The following is a 22,959-nucleotide window of genomic DNA, read 5'->3' as shown; positions in this document are numbered from 1 at the left end:
TGCGAAAGTCATACCCCACTCTCCACTCAACTGTGGAGAATGTTCTGTCCATTGTCTAGATCTGGGTAGGGGTTTAAAGTTTACCACCTGTATTGTCCTTGGCTGGTGCCTTAGTTTGAATTGGACCCCTGGGCCCAAATCTGCCTATCATAATGTTCTACTTGTAGGTTTCTAGGACCCTCTGGATCCTTCTACTTTGCTTTTCTCCCATGCTTCTCTCATCTAGAGTCCCAATAAGATGAATTACTTTTCAACATACTACTAATGTTACAATACATTTATTTTCCATATAAACAAGCATGTTAGGTACTTCTTTAGTCCTTGCTTATTTCCTAAGTATAAACTTTATGAGGGTGTGAAATTCTGTCTGGTATATTCCAGTCACTTTAAATAATGCCTCGTGCACAATAGGTAGTCAGTCAACATAAAGTGCATGAGTAAACACAATTATTTTCCTATGTAATTATCCATTCTGAGTGTATTCTGAGTTTTGTATAAGACATAAAGATTTGGCTTGCATTTCTAGTCACTCTTTCTAATGGAAGACGGTGAGAAGGAAAAGTTGCCCTCAGGAATGAAGTAATTAATAATGCCATTTGGGATGTTAAAATTTGTATATGGAATGCCCCCCAAAAGGTTATGTATGAAAGCACTTGACAGTGCTATTAGAGGTGGTAAGAGCCCTAGGAGCTGGGACTTATTTGGAAGAAATATGTCACTGAAGAAGTGACTCTGATAAATTTATTTTGTCCCCTGTCCTGCATTGTGGCCACCTTGAGGTAAAATGTTTCCCTTATAACATGTTTCTACCACAGTGTTCTGCCAAAATAGATTAAATTGGTGATTCAAAGTGGTCTTGACTTTAAACACTGAGCTAGAATAAACCTTCACTCTGTTCAGTATTATTTTACTTTGTGTTGTTTCTATGTCGAGCATTCTTGTCACTACAAATGCAGTGACAATACACAGGGTTATCTTTTATCCCCATCCCTCATGGATCAACTTTTGGTCATGAACCATCTTAATCATATGGTAAAACACTTAATCATACAGTAAAACAAACACTTACTGTAAGGTATATTTCACAAGTTTCTTATATTTCCCCAGTCATATACTATGAAAATAAATACAAAATAAGTAAAATTATATCCCATATCTCTTGTAATTTGGCTGTTTAAATTTGTAGGATGACATGAGTGAACTAATGAATGCCTAAAAGTATATGCCCAAAAAGATTCTTATGGTTATAAGACCACCTTAGAAAAAACATATTAAAAGAGTAGGTAGATGGAGTAAAACCCACAGAGCAAAACTGGCATTTGAACTAGCTATGCACCAGCAGTGACTGATCATTTACTGAGGTCAATTTGTGCTATGGTTCATCTCCATCTGACAAATTACCCACCAACTGCAGTTATAACTCTTGCCAGAGAGAAGCCTCTGAGCATGTGCGTCATTTTCAAGTAAATCAAATTCAAAATACTGATTTGAATAAAATGGGCAATTTATCTTTCCATAAATATACTCAGTCTATGGCCTCACAACTAATATCCCTTATAAAATATCATCTTTCTTTGATAGCATTGCAGTTGGAGAGATCATGGCATACACAGCCAGCAGATGCTTTGGAGAAGACTAGTCGGAATGAAAGGATGTTAAATCTGTCATCTTTAGTAAGTTAACTAAATACTGAATCTGAACAGTGCTCATATGAAGACTCTTTTAAAACACTATGCTGCAGTTTTATTTGATTTTTTTCCAGCAGAAAAGTTGACTCTAAGTGTGAACAAGTATTGCATCTCTCTCTCTCTCTCTCTCTCTCTCTATATATATATATATATATATATATATATATATATATATATATATATTGTGTGTGTGTATACATATATAATATATTTATGTCCTAGTATGGTTGGACTTTGGGGATTTTAAACGTCTTCAGTTATAACATTCATACATCATCCACACATTTTATGAAAATTGCAGATTGTTGAGGTTATAGAAGACAGCACATTTGACTGTTACTAATTAGAATACACTTCAAAGATATTACAACACTGACAAAAAGATAGACCAGTGATTTTGACCCAAATACATGTATCATTTTATCCAAATTAATATTTAAAAGTTCCTTTTAAGTGGACTGTCAGAATGAAAATAATTACATATAGCCTAGAATTTAATTACTTTTCATCGGTCCACTTTAAGGACAGTCTAATGATTTAAATTAGGACTGCATATCAACAGTGTCATTGCCTAAAGTCTGCAGAATTTCAGCCCTATCTCCACTGATGCTTCTACTTTACCTCCTCTGGAACAGCTCGAATATTAACAAAGCCTTTTCTGAAGACGATGAACACACGACGGGCTCCACAGCGCAGAGCGGATGTCGCACAGTCAAAGGCAGTATCTCCAGCTCCGAGTACAATCACGGCTCCCCGTATGGATGGCAATGGAGAGTGACAGGCGCACATTCCTGAACGATGAAAGGAAAACCCCATTTTCAAGTAGAGAAACCATTTCTGCATGACAGCTCAAAAGATACTTGTACTCAAAGCACTGTAAAATTGCATCTTGCAGTTTTCCAGGGTGGAGTGTCACTATCAAATTATTCTGCTTCGTTGAAAGACAGTTTTATTCCCATTTTAAAAATATGCTCATATATGTAATTTCAAACTCACTTCCCTTAGCTTCTTTTTTTAACACTTCTAGAAGGACTGCTGCCACGCTTTTAAGGATTTTAGGCATGCTAAATAGAATGAATAAGTGAAAACTTTATCGAAGTCATGATACATATATTTACATTTGCAAATTAAATATCCATACATTAGTGAAAAAAAGCAATTCTTATAATGTTAGTCCATAATCAATAACATCTCTTAAAATACTTTGCATACTTTCTTTTCTTTTGTTCTTTTTTTTTTTTTACATATCACTGGGGTTATTGTTTGTTCTTTTATTTTTTAAATAATTTATTCAGATTACATTCCGATTGTTATCCTAACTTGTATCTTCTTGTTCCCACTACTTCCCTCTTTCACTCTAGTTTTCTCCCCTAGACCTATTACACAAGGGGACCTCCATCCCATCAAAAGATCACAGCATATCAGGCCTTATCCTGATAGCCTGCTTCCCCTTCCTCTTTGTGCCACCAGGCCTCCCCAACAAGGGGAAGTGGTCAAATAGGGAGCACCAGAGTTCATGTCAGAGTCAGTCCCCACTCTCCACACAACTGTAGAGAATGTGCTGTCCATTGGCTAGATCTGAATAAGGGGTCTAGGTTTATGGCTTTTGAAATAAGACCTAATTATTCTTTATATTTCTTCAGTGTCTCTTGTTATGTCTCCATTTATATTTCTGATTTTGTTAATTTGGATAGTGCTACTCTGCCTTTTAGTTAGTTTGGCTAATGGTTTTTCTTGCTTATTGATTTTCTCAAAGAACCAGCTCTTGGCTTTGTTGTCTTTAAATTGTTCTCTTTGTTTCTAATTTATTGATTTCATCCCTGAGTTTGATTATTTTCAGCAGTCTACTACTCTTGAGTGCTTCTGCTTCTTTTATTTTTCTAGGGCTTCCAAATGTGTTGTTAAGTTGCCTATATGATAATTTTCCAATCTCCTTATGAAGGCACTTAGCACTATGAACTTCTGTCTTAGCACTGCTTTCAATGTGCCCCATAAATTTGGGTATGTTGTACAATCATTTTCATTAAATTTTAGGAAGTCCCTAATTTCTTTCTTTATTTCTTCCCTGACCTAGGTGTCATTGATTATAGAATTGTTTAGTTTCTATGTGTGTGTAGGCTTTTTGTTATTTCTGTTGTTGTTGAAGTCCAGCTTTAGGCCATGGTGGTCTAATAGAATAAAAGATATTATTTCAAACTTCTTGTATTTGTTGAGGCTTGCTGTTTACCTACTATATGGTCAACTTTGGAGAAGGTCCATTAGGTGCTGAAAGGAAAGTATAACCTTTTTTGTTTGGGTGAAAAGTTCTGTAAATATCTGTTGGATCCATTTGATTCATGACATTGGTTAGTGCCATTATTTCTCAGTTTGGCTTATGATTTTTTGACCCATCCTTTTGTGAAAGTGGGGTTTTGAAGTCTCCCACTATTAACATGTTTGGCATCGATGTGTGGTTTAAGCTTTATTAATGTTTCTTTTACAAATGCCTCCTTGTAGTAGGAGCAAAGATGTTCACAATTGTGATGTCATCATAGTTGAATTTTCCTTTGGTGAGTATGAAATGTCCTTCTTGTCTCTTTTGATTAATTATGGTTGCAAGTCTATTTTATTAGATATTAGAATGGCTACAACAGTTTGCTAGTTGTGTCCGTTTGCTAGGAATACCATTTTCAAGCCCTTTACTCTAAGGTAAGTTCTATCATTGTGGCTGAGATGTTTTTCTTGAATACATAAGAATGTTGGGTTCTGTTTATGCATCCATTCTGTTAGTCTGTGCCTTTTTGTTGGAGAGTTTAGACCATTGATGTTGAGAGAGATTAATGACCAGTGACTGTTATGTCCCTTGATTTTGATGTTGTGTGTGGTAATATGTTTGTATGTTTGCCTGGCTTTTGTTATGCTAAAGTGAAGTTATCTATTTCCTGTGTTATCCTTGCTGTAGTTTGACACTTTGGGTTGGAGTTTTCCTTCTAGTAACTTCTGTAAGTTTAGCTTGTAGATTGGTACTGTTTCAATTTGTTTTTTTGTTGTGGAATATCTTGTTTTTACCATCTATGGTCATTGACAGTTTTGCTGAGTATAGCAGTCTAGACTAGTATTTGTGGTCTCTTAGGGTTTGCAAGCCCCTTCTGGCTTTTATGTTCTCTGCTGAAAAGTCAGGTATGATTCTGATAAGTTTTCCATTATATGTTACTTAGCCTTTTTCCCTTGCCTCTTTTAATATTTTTTTTGTTGTTGTTGTTCTGTACATTTTGTGTATTAATTATTACGTGGTGGGAGGATTTTCTTTTCTGGTTTATTCTATTTGGTGTTCTGTAGGCCTCTTGTATGGTTATATGCATCTCTTTGTTTAAATTGGGGAAAATTTCTTCTATGATTTTGTTGAAAATATTTCCTGGGCCTTGGAGCCAGATGTCTTCTCTTTCCTGAATTCATATTATCCTTAGGTTTTGACTTTTCATGGTATCCTTGATTTCTTGGATGTTTTGTGTCAGGAATTTTTCAGATTTAACATTTTCTTTGATGGTTGAATCAAATTCTTCTATTGTATCTTCTACACCTAGGATTCTTTCCTCCAGGTGTTATATTCTGTTGGAGATGCTTACCTCTGCAGTTTCTGTTTTCTTTTCTACATTATCTCTTTCACAGATTTGCTCTGTTTGTGCTTTTATCATTGTTTTCATGTTCTGGTGTCCTTCATTGGCTGTTGAGAGCAGTTCATTGGTGAGTGTCTATAGGTTGAGACCCCTCACCTGTGGGGATCAGGAAACCCTTCCCTGGATCAGGCAGATGACCTGGGTTCGGTTCTGGGGAACTCTGTTCTACAGCCTGAGCCCCCCACTGACCAGCATATGCTGATGCTGGTGCTCTGCTTCCCAAGGTTCAGTCTGAGAGAGTGTAGGTACAGTCCATCATCTTGCATTTGTCTGGGCTTTGGAGACCCTGCCCATGGCCGCTGGGCCCTGGGGTTTTGGATTAGTCTGCCAGAAAGTGCAGGTACAGAGAGCTAGCTGTGGCATCTGGCTGGGCTCTGGTATGCCTACCCATGTCCACCAGAGCCCTGGGGCCTTGGTTCAGTCCACCAGAGTATGGGTATTTCCCCCTAGCCTGCAGTGTTCCTCTGGGCTTTGGAGAAAGTGACCATATCTGCTTGGGTCCCGCATGTACTCTACTCTGGGTCCCTGCGTGGACCTACAAGCTGATCAGAAGTCAGATCTATCCTGACTCATCACTCTGGGCTCCCCTCCTAGCCAGGAGACATTGATGCTTGTATTCTGTAGCCCATAGTTGAGAGAGAGAGAGAGAGAGAGAGAGAGAGAGAGAGAAAGAGAAAGACAGAGACAGAGACAGAGACACAGAGAGACAGATACAGAGACAGAGAGAGACAGAGAGAGACATAGAGAGAGAGAGAGAGACAGAGAGAGCAGGTACAGTCCAATAGCCTGCGTTTAGTTGGTCTTTGGAGACCCTGCCAGAGGTCACCACACCCTGGGGCTCTGTGGACTGGTGGGGTGGTCTGAGGTCAGATGCAACAATTCTCCTTGTTTCTCCCCTGGGCCAGGAGACCCAGATGCTGGTTCTTCCCCACCCACAGTTCAGTCCCAGATGTAGAGTCTGAGATATAGAGTACAGATGCAGCTTGCAGACAGGTATGAATTCAGACTCTGGGGACTGCACACTGTTCCTCTGTGGACTAGTTGGATGTCCTGAGACCAGACCCCCCTGTGCTCTGTACCATCTGGATGCCTGTCACCGAGGGCTGTCCAGGTCTTGTAGTCTGTGGCTTCCAGCCCAGTCCCTAGGCACCTACCTGCCTATCAGATATAGTGCCTGGTCAGTGTCACCATCTTGGATCTACTTTACATAATGTCAAACATAACTCTACAATATACTTTATATTTAATAAATTTTAAAAATATTTTTATTATATTTTATTAATTTATTCATATTACATCTCAATTGTTATACCATTCCTAAAATTAACATGTTAAGTAAATGTTGTATTTGTAACTCAAGTGTTTCTGGGAATGATGAGTACAACATAGCTTTCTCCTTATTGAATGTCTCTAGTTCTTTCTGTGAAATTGGAAACATAATTCTGTGATTGTGTGTGTGCAGGCATTCACTTGTCACAGTGTGCATGGGGAGGACAGAGGACGTCTTTCAAGTGTAATTACTTTCCTGCTATGCTGTGGGATCCAGGAATGCAACTCATGTGCAGGGCCTATATACAAGTGCCTCTACCTGCTGAACCATCTTATCACCCCAAGGAATATGGCTTCCTAAGTATCCATTTCTCATATACCATATATACCATATAGGATAATATGTTATCTTTATGAAGATCCTTGAAGAAAAAGAAATAAGATTGTGTTCTGTCTTAGAAAGTACTCTGTTATCAGTACTGTATTATAAACTGCTAATATGATAAATTATTATAATTTTTGAAATGTCACCCCAGATGACAAATAGACCTATAATTTCAATGAATATAATCATTTTGCTCAGAAGACTTTCCATTTAGAATTAGACCATTGACATTCTGCAATACTCAAATACAATCTTGGTGCATTGTGATATTTCTGTGGAAAAAGCACAAGTTTGGGCACAGATATAGACGATATCTTTCACTGTAATCACGTATCGAGTAATTTAATACAGCAAGTTTCTTGTCTGTTTAAATTTTGCAAGAAAAAAGAAACATAAGTTTTTGATCATTTCCACACCTATCGAGATGTAGGAATAGATAAGGCTCAGTCTTCTTCAAAAATAAATGTTTAAAAGATTTAGATCATCATGCTAAAAAAAAAAAAAAAAACTACAGCTTCTTCATCACCAAGACAAGGGCACTAATGGAGCTAAAGATTGGCATAGTCTTCCCTTCAGGTTGTTCATCTTATTGTACATGAAATAAAAGAGTGTCTATCAAAGTGTCTTACTTTAACTGCCTAGAATTACTGCTCCAGAAGAGTCCTTGATCTTCCTGCCTCTGCAGACACACATCACACCAGACGTGAGAAGACTCATCCTATTTTAAAATAGCTCCCAAACTAGAAATCTTGCCCTCAGTGATAGACTCTCTTCCTCTGTTTGCTGATTTTTTTTATTTTGAGTTAATTTTTCAAGATGAATTTTAGCCTTCCATGTAATATGATTAAAAAAAAAAAAAAAGAGTCATGTTGTTTTCCTGGAATAATAGGCAAGTCTATAATTCCTGCAAACTGTAGTATCAAAAGTATCAGGCTTTTTAATGTTTTTACCTTAACTATTTATTCAAGAATCCAGATAAGATATGAACAATGTCCTACTGAGTTTAAATTTAATATGAATTTGTAATGCCTGGGGCGACACAAACAACACTGAGACAGAAGACAATAGGTTTTACCTGTTTTACTGCCTTTGGCGACAAGTGGCAGAAAATCTTTAGATGTGTAAAATCCGTGGTCTTGTGTCAGGCCTTGGAAAATGTGGTCTTTTTGGGGTTCTGGCAAGCCTATTTAACAAAGTTCAAAAATATCATTAGCAATCACTTTACTAAGCGGTTATTAAAATTAGGAAAAATAGAGAGAATCTTCAAAATAACATAGTTCTTAGTGGGAAAAAAATGTCTATAAATTCACCAAAACCAGAAATGTAGATAACATGAAATTACTGGCCGGCTTTATGTCAACTTGACACAAGCAAGAATCATCAATTAGGAGGGAGCCACAAAGGAGATAGTGCCTCCACATGATCAGGCTGTCAGCAAACCTGTAGGGGATTTTCCTACTTAGTGATTGATGTGGGTATGCCAAGCCCATTATGAGTGGTACCATTCCTGAGCTGGTGGTCCTGGGTTATAAAAGAAATCAGGCAGAGCAAACCATGAGGAGCAATCCAGTAAGTTGCACCCCTCCACGGCTTCTGCATCATCTTCTACCCTCTAGGCTGCTGTCCAGTACTGTCCTGACTTCCTTTACTAACAGACTACTATGTGGAAATGTAAGCCAAATAAACCCTTTCCTCTCCAACTTGCTTTGGTCATGGTGTTTTATCACATCAAATAGTAACACTAACTAAGACAATGATCTAACAGATCTTGTACACCTTTAATATGAAAGTAAATACACATCACAAACTTTATGTTAATTTTCATTTTGCATATATATGCATGCAGAGAGAAATATAGTGGGTAACAATATACAAAAACATAGCATGCATTGATACTGTATAACGGTGAAATTATACTATTTTCATGCTTTGAATAAAAATTTTAAAGGTTAAAAACCTTTAACAAAGCTAGAAATCACAATAAGCCCTACCATGTGTGCACACTTAATTAATATACAGGAAAGATTATTATTCTAAGACAAAATGGACATAACTATATTTCAAAGAATAAATACATTTTACAACAAAAGTTCAGCTTCTCATAAATGTCAAACTACAAATGGATTAAAAGATGGAGATGGCTCAGCAGGTAAAAATGCCTATTTTTCAAACCTCCACATTAGAGTTCAATCTCAGTAACCCATATAATGATGAAAGAGACAACAGATGCCACAAACTTGTCTTTTGACCTCCAGATGCTTGCTACACACACACACACACACACACACACACACACAGACCCACTCAGACATGCACATACACAAATACCCCACACACATGCACACATACACACACAGAGGCAGGGTAATATTAATAATAAAACACTAGTGGAAAATAGAAAACCTTTAAGAAATAAAACATCTATAATTTATAGATATTCTTTAATGTCACCAAGAAAAACACAACATTTACAATGTATGCATTAATAAGTAAAACATTAACTCTATAATAGATACCTAAAGAATGATGGAATTGGAAAAAGAAAATACATGTTAATAGCTAATAAGTAATACAAATATTAATTCCATGCCTGGCTAATGAATATACACTTATGATTTCCTTATTTCAAAGTAAAAGATTCAAGAAATTAGAATATACAGTTGGTGTAGAAACAAAGGTCTTTACATACTTTAAGTAGAAGGACATTGCCATGGAATTTTTAGAACATGGTTTTCAGTCTGTTCCAAGGAGACACAAAGACATGCATATGTATATTTTAAACATAAAAAATGACCAATATAAAACATTTTTAAATGTTGAGCAAATGCTAGAATTTTAATATTATAAACAAATGAATTCTATTTCCACAGGAAAAGAACAAAATTTGCAACTGTAATGTATATTTTTAAAATATATATCACATTCTAGTCAAAACTTAATATATAAAAGAAAAAAATTGTATTAAGATTATTTTTGATGATTATGGATATTCCATTTTCTTATTGTCTATTTTTGAAATCTTTGATAAAATATACTCATGAATTATATATTTAATAAATGAAAACCACAAAGCATCAGAGAGATTGTGTGTACTACCTCCCAAATTCATTACCTCTTATTTTAAATTATTTTCATTACATACACACACACACACACACACACACACACACACACACACACACACACTTGTGCTGTGTTATGGTACCTGTCTGTATGTGCACAATGTACTGAGTTGATTATTGTTGCTCATTTATACATGTGCACAGGGCTGAGCACTTGGGACAACCTATGAAAGAATTTATCCCTCTAGGAAACTGATTCTTTCCCTCTCAGCAGCCATCAACCACCTATGGGTCATCATTTAGGGATGAGACCTTGTGGTTGTTTCCTCAACCACAATGACACATAAAGCAGTACTCTCATTATGCAGGTCTTGGCAATGTGTTGCTGAGAATCTGTAGGATTATGTCCCTGTCAGGGAGAAAGAACACTATCTATCTAGAAGCATGTGTCTTGGTCCTTTGGCTCTTATAAACGTTTCACCCATCTTCTGTCATTTTCTTTCTTGCCTTAAATGACAGTATTGTATTGCAGATGTGTTAACTGAGAATGATCAACCCAAAGTGAGGTTTCTTTTCCCCTGCATTTTGACTGATTGTAGATCTCTCTAATCATGCTCATCTCTCAAGCAAAGCAACCTCTTTCATAGGAGAATGAAAGGCACACTTATCTGAAAATTTATGTGTTATGTATGCGAAACAAAAGTCTAAGGTAGATCAGCAACAAGTTTAAAATGTATGGAAGGGGTGGACACCTATCCACAGGTACTATACTATGACAGTTACAGAAACTCTTCTTTTACTGGCTTCTAGGCTGATATTTTGAAAGAATTGTCATGGTTAATTGAAAGAGGAAGCTGTATATTCAGATTCAGAATTATTTTCTGTACCAAACTCTAAGATCACTGTTATCTGAAGAAGAGGAAGACATTCTCAGGAAACCTTCATTGTCCTTACAAAAATGACTCTTTTCTTCAAGGAATGTTACAAGAGAAAAACACATTAATGTTTTATAATGATTTCTTTTTGTAATTTTAACTCTTTATTTCTAGATCTCTAAATGGGCCCTTATGACAACTTTTATTTTATTTTATTATTAATTTTTTTATTTTCAATGGGAGTTGGTTACACGTTATTATTGGTCTTATTTAGGAAGAAAGCAAAGTTAAACTCAGCGACGTCTCTCTCTTCCTTTATCTTCCATTCTTAGGTTTGGAGATAGGGGTTAAAAAAAAAAGAGGGGAAATATAGAAATATATAGGGAAGATAGAACAAAAAGTAGATTAGTGAATCTACTTCTCAACTTAATTGTTACTTACATGGTTATTTTTATAACAACTTTTTAAAATCATAACATAATTACATTATTTACTCCCTTTCCTTTTCTCCATTCAACTCTTCATATATACTATTTGCTCTCTGTCTCTCGGTCTCTCTCTTTCAAATTCATGGTTTCATTTTTAATTGCTGTGATACATACATACATATACATCAAATAATAGTAACACATAGATAATTCTTAATATAGATAAGTTTTAAATGCTTATAAACATATGAATACACCCTGATAAGCCTATGTAAAATTACTTCTTTACTTTTGATTTCAGAACTGAGCAGTTCATATTGGCTACAATAATCATTCATTCATTCATTCATTCATTGTTCACTTGGATCAAGACATGGAAAAAGAAATTGGGTTTCATCTTCTTTCATTTGAATCTACATTTGGCACTATGATGGATTTAACATTTACTGGGTCAGAGTTTCCCTATAAATGTTTCAAAGGGGATTGGCAAGATGTTCTGAGATATGAATGTTGGCTTATGAAGATGAAAAATGAGCCAGTAACTAGACAGATTCAGGATGATTAAATTATCCCTGCATCCTACATAGCTCAGGTCACATAAAGAGTTTGGAGTAAGTCCCTCCTCATACACTTTACAGCTTTGTGATCCTCCTGGATCATGTGTTTTATATGTCAGCTTGACTGAGCTTTAGAGCCAGATAGTCACTAGAATAGCAATCCATGTGTTACTATGGATGCCTTTCTAAAATGTTGTTTATACAAAGACTACCTTCTTAGTGTATGCAGGCCTTATTCCATCAGCCAAACGCCTTAGGAAGAAAACCAGTTTCCCTAAGGAAAAAACATAATAATCCTGTTTCTGTACTGAACATTACGACTTCAGCTCAGTCTGTAGAGTGCTTGCATGGCATGCACAAAGCCCTGGTCTCAATCTCATTTCTGCATAAACGGTGTATGTTGGAACATGCTTGTCATCCCAGCACTGGGCAGCAGGAGGCAGCAGCTCAAGGTCATCATATTGGCACCCATAGTGAGCTCAGTACCAGTCTGGACTACATGGCAATTGCAGGTCCAGTGTGTGTTATGTGAACCTCATTCTCTCTGTGTGCTTGTCTCTCTGTGTGTCTTTCTGTGTATCTATCTCTGTCTCTCTGCATCTATCTCTGTGTCTCTCTCTTTCTCTTTGTGTGTGTATGTGTGTGTGCATATGTACACATATGCATGTGTACGTCAATATGATCTTCTACCTGAGAGATCTCTTTCGTGGCTTGTTACAGATTTCTGAGTTTTCTTCTCTCAAAATTACAATAATTATTTCCTAGTGATTGCCAATACCCCATCACCACCCTTTCTCTCTCACACACACCTACTGGCTCTATTTTTCCCAGAGATCTCTAAACTCCAAGACCATCATTGTCTCTGATAATCATGTTTTCTATTGAGGAGATAATAATTGCACTATTCTCAGGAATGTTTGATATAGAAATCAGCTGTGCTGCTGTTCATTCATATGTCATTGAGACCTGGTAAATAATGAATGTTCAGTAATCCTTTTCTCTAAGATAGGCTTTTTATGTTATAGTTTATAAGTTCTTTCAAACTTCACAACTCCTGGTAAGGAAAGAATAGAGTGTTAAATCTTAGCAAATTTAAGCAAAGCTCTACAAGGAAAGAAAAATGAGGCAACCTGAGGTGAAATGTGAAAGTTTCAAATCCCTATATATATTAAAGGAAGACTTCACTAAGAATCAATGGCATACGAATAGATAAGGTTTGTGTGTATATTGGGATGATTTCAAAATGACACAGACATGACTTTTTAGTTCACCTTTCAGTAGGTGCATGAGAGACTATGATTAAGGAGGGAAAGACAATGATACAATAAACAAAACTGTTCCATGCAGCTCATAGTGGGTGTTTCTTTTAAGGCTCCAGGGCGAGTCAATGCTCTTTAAGGAAGTCGCCAAAGTTTTGGTTGTTACTCCATATGTTACACAAAACAACATGTCCCTAAGAGGTATAGGAACACAATAATCTCAGCTGCTCCCAATAAGAAAGTAAATTCTGCTCTACAGAAACTTTTATTTAACATTTATTGACTATATGCACTGAAATAACTGCCTGGTAGGTAGTCAATGTGTATAATAAATTCATTTAAAATATGTAAATAACTCTACGGAACACATGATATTATTCCTACGCACATTTTAGGAATTTTAAAGTGAGTCACATAAAATTAAGTAGCTATGCTCAGGGTCACAAAATAGGTTTCTCTCTGTGTCTCTCTGATGCTGTCTGTCTGTCTGTCTTCTCTCTCTCTCTCTCTCTCTCTCTCTCTCTCTCTCTCTCTCTCTCTCTCTCTCTCTCTCTCTCTCTCTCTCTCTCTCTCTCTCCCTTTCTCTCTCTCTCTCTCTCTGTGTGTGTGTGTGTGCGCGCGCGCGTGCGTGTGTGTACATGTGTACAGGTGCTCATATGTATCCTCCATATCAATCCATCTAGTTGTTTTAAACAAGATCTGTCAGTTAACCTGGAGTTAATAATTTACATAGACTAGCTGGCCAACAGTGTCCAGAGATCATTGTGTTTCTGCTTCTTACTTTCAAGGATGTACCAGTGCATACTACCTTCCCTGGATCTTTCCAAAGGTGTTATATTGTGAGTGTGGATGCTCTCACTTGTCCAACAAGCTTTTAACTGACTATGCCACCTCCCAGCCTTTGAAATGGTTGTCATTTCCATGTGTCAAGTTATAGTTAGAACTCTTTATAATTGATCCTGATTAATTAGTTGTATTCCAAGAAAGCATTCCAAATGTGTATACTTTGTTTCCCTGTCAAACCATGGTATATTCATGATACATGAAGCACAAAACAGCTCTATGACCAGCTTCCATTCTCATGGTTTAAAAAAGGCTGCCTGCTTCTCTTAACTGCCTTTGTGTTTTGTGATTGTTTTCTGTAGCATACTTTCTCTCTGAAGTGTTTTCCTTCTTAAGTGTGTCTCCCTTGGGCACCTACAGGTTATTTTTCAATATTTGATATTCTTTAAGAAAATGTATCCTTGTATTGTTTCCAAAGCACCTCCCTCTGGAACAACTACAGAATAAATAACAGCAGCACACACAGGAACTACATTATTTAAGCTCATATCAAGTTTTGCATTTCAATTAACATGAACAAGATACTAACTATCCTGTAACATATTATCATCCAATAGGTAATAAGGGAAGAATCAGTTATATGCCTTGATCTTTATAGTTGTAGTGAGCTTTGCTTAAGAATCACAGAGACTCAATGATGTTTGCTGGAGGTACCTCAACGGGTCAATTCTTTGCGTTAACAGGATTGAACAATGATGGATGATGCTCTGGGTAGTGATTTTCTGAACAGTGTTCAGAACACTGAGTGTTGTTATGTTACACTTCTTCAGAAACAAGACTTTAGTAAACAAAACACTATAGATATGTTACAATCCTTGAGGTGACAAGATGAGAGAAGAGTAAGATGCAGTTGATGGCAGATTTCAGAAGTGTTTTCACATTTCAAAATGTTCTCTTATCTCAAGTCATCCATTTTACCTCTTTAATATATAATATTTATCTTTATTCATTCAGAGGGTGTAGTATTATATATATATTAAAGGTAAAAGACAATTCCAATTCCTCAAATTTAGTTGCAGAACTTGAGAACATTTAAGCGCATGTGTTTTATTATTTTGAAATGAAATTCAGCATGTTGTAGGTTCTGGGTGTTCTACTGTGCTACAGAGGATCAAAACTAGTTCTTCTATCCCAAAACATATTATCTAGCTTCTGTCTCCCAGTTACTTACATCACATAATATCTTGTGATTTCTTTTAAGGTATCACTTTCTTCTCAGAGAAGATGGTATGGGTGGTGGTGGTGTGTGTATGTGTATGTGTGTGTACATGCATAGTTCAGTTACAGATCATGTCACATGTGTTGAGCTCTGTGAAGAAGGGGCCTGGAAGAGGAAGTGTATGCTTCATTACCTTAGTACTAGGGTAAGGGAATGTGCTGGTTTAAGAAGGGGATTAAAATGTCCAGATAGACTGAACACTGATCCATTAGACAAACTGTCTGTAAGACCTAGCTAAAATTTACCAATAATTTTATAAAACAAAGCACATGTAACAGTTTATTTCGTTTTTTATGATTTAAAAAAAAACTCAATGTAAACTGACATATTTCTATAATCATTTGTGAAACTAGTACTGATATATTGGATAAAATTTTGAAGCCAGATTCTGCTACCATTTTTCTTGGCAAATTTCTTTGTTTAATGCAATGAAACAACTCATTTGGCTGTATATAAATTAAACGCCCACTTAGCCCACCATTTACACAATATCATTATACATTAAAGTGTCATTGCTGGATGGATTAGTATTATAGTCTAGGAAATGGCATCTTTGGCTAGAATTAAAAGTAATGAAAGCAAAGTTATCCTTTAATTCTCACTTTTTTTTTTTTTCTGCAGGCTACAATGGACTCAAGCCCTCTGTGCTCAAAACCAAAACAGTAGAAAAGTAGAGGTAGAGTGGTGACTCTGTTTTTCAGTTCAGAGCAGTAAGAATGATATTAAAACCTCAAAAAGCAAGAGCCTTCAGAGCTGGTGAATGAGCTGCACTTCAGCCTCCTCCTTAGCTCCTCTTTCAGGAAATACTTCTCTAAATTGCCTAAGATAGAGGTTCTTGAATTCTTTCAATTTAAAATAAGTAAAATCTGAATTACTAAAGAGATATTTGTAAAAATATCTTCATTTTTATTTCATGTGTGCAAGTGTCTTGCCTCCAAGTATGTGCACCCTGTGAAGTTCGGTGCCCTCACCTCAGAGGCCAGAAGAGGACCTGGGATCCTCTTGGCCTGGACTTAACTGGTAAGTACCAACCACCAGGTGAGTGCTGAGAATGACATCCAGGTCCTCTGTAAAAGAATCATTCCAGTGCTCTTCACTACTGAGCCATCTCTCCAGTTCAGGGAATTGTGTTGAAATTTAAATAAAAAAGTACGTGAGTGCATTTTGGTAAATATAAGAAAACATGCAAGTCTGAGTCATTACTGTTATCATATGTAGAATACAGAAAGCATGAGCACTAAAGAGCTAAATAGGAAAGAAAATCCTGGTAAGCCTTTCCAAACACAGAAGAGGTTCTATTAGTCTTAAGTATTTAAATTACTATGTAGTATGTACGAACACAAGCATTAAAGCATGAATAAACTCATGTGTATGAGTGTATTAGAAAAGATAAACATTTCACATATTAAACCCCAGATGTTGCAATTATAATATGGAAATCAAACAATCCTTTCAAGGCCCTGTGTAGTCTTCAATGCCATGAACAATTATAATGTTTTTCATCTGTCACTTAAACATCACTTATATGAGTCAAAAGACTTATACCTTGCTCCCAAGCGACAATAGTGCCATATGGGTTATCATTCTAGGATCCATATATTGATTAGAAAGAGAACAGATCAATGATACCCTATTGTGATTCTTTTCCCAATAAAATCCCCTCCCTTCTCCCTGACAACCCACTGTAAATATGGTTAGTTCTGAGCGTTCAGGTTGAATTCAGAAAGAATGGAACAATTCAATATAACACCTATGAAATTAGATCACCATGGATCACAATAATATTCATTTCATTGATTTTTCAAATCCCCATTAAACATCTGCTTCCTGAAACTGCCGTCTGGGCTCTCTCAGTATGAACACACACATTATTTGTGTGTGACACAACTGGTTAGAGTGTAACAGGATAAGGCTATTTTTAAAATGTTTTAAATGTAACTAGCACTTAAACAATAATTTCCCACAATGTACAGGTATTTCTCTACAAAATCATATGACAAAAGAGGCATGTTGTGTCCTGAGCTTTCCTTAATCTCAAAAATTTGAAGATGATGAAAAAGGTAACATATTCAATTAATGAAATGAAAATATATTATGAAAAATATCAGATATGAGTATGAAATAACCAAAGTTCATAATTACATAAAGTACAAATATATTTTAATAAGACTTCATACCATATTTAGAAAAATGAACAAATTTTCTCATACTACTATGGTCAGTATAAATAACTCTGTTATGTACAAGTCAGAAAAACACAAACATAATTTTAAAAAGTAGATCTAAACAAGTATTTATGCATAAGATAAAAATAGAAAATGATTGCCTTATTGACAAATCATTTCTTAACTTTTTATACAGATTATTTCACCATTGTTTTATCTGTAGGACAGGATACAACAAACTTCTTGGAAAAGACATAAAGGGGTTTTTCTTTTCCTTTTTTAATATATGTTTGCAATGCTCTAAGTTTCTTAAAATTAGCAGTTATTTTAATAATTAAAATTTAATTTTAACATAATACAAGGTCTAATTAAAATCCCTTTTCTAAAATGCATGTATTAATGTAACATATTTCCATCAAAAAATTGTATATTCTTCGCTGACTTTTGGTATTATGCATTAAAGTATGTTTTGTCTGCTGGGCCTTGTCTCTCCATCTCTTCTTGACTTCCATCCTTTCTCTGCTCAGTTTTGTTTCCTCCTTTGGCATTTTTTTTATGAACAATTTCCTTAAATTTTAATCCTCACATTGTCAACTAGGGGTAAGGGAAACTCAAGCAATACGCCTCAGGCAATTTTTTTCTTAATGATTTGAGTTCTTAGATGGTCTTAGGATATTACTATTTAAGGCTTGGTAAGTAGACTATATTCCAAAGTAAAGAAATCATTAATAATAAAATACTAAAAATGAACAGTTATATTACAAAATAAATCTACCAGCCTTACAAAGAAAACAAATTTGCAACTGCCACCTGCTGTGGCGATGAGGCAGTAATCTCAGCAGTAGGAAATAAAAGGAAAGAGAAGAGGGGAAAAAAATACAAAAGCACAGACATTAAAAAAGTAATTAAAACACTTATCTCCATCGACATATGTAAGGAAAAAACCCTCAGACAACCACCTAAAAACATACTCTATTGAACCGCACAGCAGGCAACAACATTAAAGCTGCCACCATAAACACACATTCTGCAGTGGAAGAGGACCCTTTAAAAATGTAATCTCAGAAGTGTCACTAATGTGTTAATCACCAGTAAATGTACCACACATCCGTTGTATTGTATTAGTTACTTTCTCAAAGGTGTTTTTAAAAATTATACTTCTGTTTTTATTCAAATAGATTCTTTAATACAGGCTCAGGTAACCTCTTTATTTGTAACCATTCTGGTGTGTTCTGTGATCATATTGTGAGAATTAAGCTTTCTGTATGTGGAAACATTTCATGTCATTCTTCTGAAAGGTATATGAATTTAGATAATGCATTTAAATGCTCCTTCTAAAGCCAATATTATCTGTGTTATAGTCCTGGGTAAACTTAGGTAAGGCGCACTACAAGAGTAGGGGTCATGGTTCTAACTGACATGAAAGCAAAGACTACTTTTGAATTATCAAGTGTGTTCTCACCTTTGGAGCTCTGCAAAGTGAAACAAAACCAGCCTTGAAAGCACATAGCAGGCCGTGTGACCGCCGTGCTTGGTGGCCCTTGGCTGCAGAGCTTGTCCTTGTATCTGTGTGATTCCCCCCCCCCCCCACCCCGGTATGTTTAAGAAGCAATGGGCACTGCTCAATTCAGAACAAGAGCCTTTTCATGGCTCTGCTCTGTATCTCAACACAAGTCAAATCAGCGCACTTTACACCCCAGCATCCTCATCGTTATACTGAGAAAATTACACGACTCTATCTTCTTTTAAAGTCTTTCTGTGGACAAGTAGGCTCCACATAGCTGCTTATCGCTGAAACACTTTTTATAGGTATTAAATATAATTCACAAACGTAGATGCCTGTAACCTATGTTTGCCTTTATGCCTTCTTGTGAGGCATCTTGTGAGCCATTTAACACTATAGGTTCTTCTTCTTCTTCTTCTTCTTCTTTTTTTTTTCACTATATGTATTTCCCTCAGCCCCTTCTCAGTGCAGTAGGTTAGCTTCATGATTATGTTTTCCTCACATAAAATAAATGATTTGTCTATGTAATGTCTTTCATCTTACTCTATATCATTATTGTAATTTATAATTTTTTTTCAAGAAAATTCTTACTTGAAGGCATATTTAGAAGAAATACATATACATAAATGTTAAATTATCCAACTTAAATATATTTGGAATGTATTTAGTATCACTCGCATGTTGCAGAGTGAAAGATCTGAAACTGGAATAATGTGATAGGAGTTCAAATAATTTCATGGGATGATGTCTTCCAGGAAGTCATGCTTTGAGCTGGTGAAATGGCTCATCAGGGAAAAGTGTCTGTGAATAAGCTTTGCAATCTGAGTTTAATCCAAAGATCGAATATGGTAGAAGCCGACAAGTCACAACTACTAGTTTTACTAGAGCACATACATGCAAACAAACACACTCATGTGCTCGTGCACACACACACACACACACACACACACACACACACACATGCATGGCCACACATGCATACTCACATATGTGCACACAAAAATACATAAATAAAAATGTATAAGGGCTGTATAGATGGCTCAGCGACTAAGAGTGGTTATTGCTCTCACAGAGGAAGAAGGTTCAGTTCCTAATGCCCACAACCATCTGTAATTCCAGTTCCAGGTGACGCTTCACATATGTACTACCAGGCAAATGTGTAGTTTTATACATACGTTAGGTTCAGGAATCTACATTCATAAAAATTAATCATATAAAAAATTTAAATTTCTTCTTGAATCAACTGTTTAATTTTTCCATGCTGTTATTTCAAAGGAAAGGTCTCAGCTAGTCCCATATCAGCTAGAGTTCACTGAACAGGAAAGGCTGTCCATGGACAGGTGCCTACAGACATGTACTACTAAGCTCTGCTGCAGAAAACATTTTTGATGGATGTATTTGATCAACAATCTGACAAACATATAACTGACCTTCTCACCTTCTCAAACATGTTTCCATCTGTGTAACAATTATAATGTCCAGACATGTGATTGTTAACATTGCCTGGGTTTTGATAGAATCTAACTAAGACTGTCAAAACTATACTGTTTGCATTGCACTGAGTGTGTGTGTGTGTGTGTGTGTGTGTGTGTGTGTGTGCATAAGAGAGATAGAGAAAGACAGAGACAGAGACAGAGACAGAGAGACAGAGAGGGGGAAAGAAGGGAGGAAGGAGGGCTGGTCTCTCTCATTATTGCATTCTTCAAAGAGGCTATGGCTCAAATATGTTTGAGGTGTCCCATTCCTCACTTCCAAGCTTGCACTTTTTGTAATACCATATACCAAATCCCTTCCAGGAGCACAGACATGGTATTGAACATCAAATACGATGTAGTTAGTCACACCTGACAATCACAGCACACTGCCATTGAAGGACTTTTTGCAAGAACTTGTAGATCAGGCCTCGGTAACAGAAAGCAGTGGTTTCTAGCATCAGACATTACTGTATTCATAACAATACTTCAGAAAATACTAGCTGTGTAACATTGCATAATCACAGCTATTTAAACCTTAAGTTATAATTTTGTTCTCCCTACAACCTGCTTTGCAAAAGACTAATAGACATAACATATCTTAATATCACATTTATAGAGCACGGAGACTTACATTTGGAAAGTGATAACACTTAAACTCACTTTTGTATATTTTACCTTTTAAAAATTCTCACAATTTTCTTTTTTTATACATATTTTATTAATTTATTCATAGTACATCTCAATTGTTATCCCATCCCTTGTATCCTCCCAATTCCTCCCTCCCTCCCTCTATGACTGTGACTGAGGGGGACCTCCTCCCTCTGTATATGCTCATAGGGAATCAAGTCTCTTCTTGGTAGCCTGCTACCCTTCCTCTGAGTGCCACCAGGCCTCCATATCCAGAGGACGTGGTCAAATATGGGGCACCAGAAGAGTTCAGGTGAAAATCAGTCTCCATTCTCCACTCAACTGTGGAGAATGCATACTTTTACTGTTTATATATTATCTGATTTGTAATATAAACAAATACTTTATAAAACACCAAAACAAGAACCACAGCAACAGACACTGACCAATTTGAGACTTCCATAAATACTGGTATACCACATTTTTTAAAATTGGTAGGTTACCTACCCGGTGCCTATGATCATCTGTGTTTTTCTTAGAAATGTGATTATAATATACCAGAAAGAGAAATCTTAGTTGTTTGGTCCATTTAACCACTTATCCCCTTGAACACCCACTGCATGCTGCAGAACAGATAACGTGTTGGGAATATTAAGATGCATTCAGATATTCCACTGTGGCAGGAAAAGGACATACAATTACACTTTTGAAAGGGAGTAAGCTACATGAGAGAACATAGGGGGCCACAAAGTGGATAGAGAAGGTTGCAAATTTCAGGCACTAGGAACAAAGGAAATACACTTCAGCTGAATCCGGAGAGACCAGGGCCAATGTCTCACTGCAAGAGTTGGGGAAAAATTCACCAGTTTCAATGAAATAAAGGTTTGTGAGTGAAACCTGGGTGTAGCTACAGAATATGCAGGAAAACTGAAGGAAAAAGGCCAGGATTGAAAAAGCTGAAATGACAAACATGAAGGGCTAGACAAGCGATCCCAAGACACAGAAGAATACAAACATATCCCTGGGGTGGGTTTTGGCCAGTTTCACAGGATCTGTTACTTTGTTCTGCATGGAGGAGAGTACCAGTATCCAGGCAGTCTTAGTGTCCTGCCTTAGTGTGAGCATTTCCATAGCGACACACATACCTGTGCCTCAGAGACAGCAGAAAAGTAGGCTATTCAACTAAAATGATGCTGTTTTGATATCTTAATGAACATAAGGTATCTAAGAGATTTTTCATCTAGGCAAACAACTAAGTAAACATGCAAGTATGAAGCTCATGAAGGAAATGTAGTCAGGACTAACAGTAAGAAATTATCAACAAAAAGATGGCTCTAGAAGCCAGGAATGTCAGCTAACTAGCTATGAAGAATAGAACAGAAAACAAAAATGAAGGTCAAAAGAGAGCATCTTCAACTTATGGGTTGTGGAGGAGGAGGAGGAGAAGGAGATAAGATACTGGAAAACATTGTAACAGAGAATGGTACCCTAGGAATTAAGCAGTAGGAGGTGCTAATTTAAACTATCCTTACTATAGAACAGATACACACACACACACACACACACACACACACACACACACACACACAGAGAGAGAGAGAGAGAGAGAGAGAGAGAGAGAGAGAGAGAGAGAGAGAGAGACAGAGACAGAGAGAGAGAGAGACAGAGAGAGTAACAGAGAGAGACAGACACAGAGAGAGAGATGGGGGGAGTGGAGGTGGGGATAAGGAGCATATAGTGATCATAAACTAACACTATAAAGCAGAAAATGAAAGTGTCAAAGAAATACTCTTACTTTTGGTTTATGGAAATGTTTTTGAATTTAAGGATTGATTTTTTTTCTTTTTCTTTTTAGATTTAGAACAAGAAAACTGAATTGCAATTAATTTTAGCAGTACTATATCCAGAAGAGGCCTTTTGAGAAAGATTATTAACTTGAACAAAACA

The 22,959-nt window shown here is 36.4% G+C and overlaps 1 protein-coding gene across 1 annotated transcript in view; it reads right to left on the bottom strand.

Moving 5' to 3' along the window:
• The window catches only part of Dpyd (dihydropyrimidine dehydrogenase), an 877,326-nt gene that overhangs the window by 510,106 nt on the left and 344,261 nt on the right, over nucleotides 1–22,959 (bottom strand). The window contains 2 exon segments of the mRNA XM_051165995.1: nucleotides 2,310–2,479; nucleotides 8,074–8,181. Of these exon segments, the coding sequence (XP_051021952.1) occupies nucleotides 2,310–2,479; nucleotides 8,074–8,181 (278 nt within the window).

This window comes from Acomys russatus, chromosome 23 (assembly GCF_903995435.1).
Source record: "Acomys russatus chromosome 23, mAcoRus1.1, whole genome shotgun sequence".
NCBI classification, from domain to species: domain Eukaryota; kingdom Metazoa; phylum Chordata; class Mammalia; order Rodentia; family Muridae; genus Acomys; species Acomys russatus.
The sequence above is the reverse complement of the archived record's forward strand: the minus strand, read 5'-3'. Positions and strand labels throughout refer to the sequence as shown.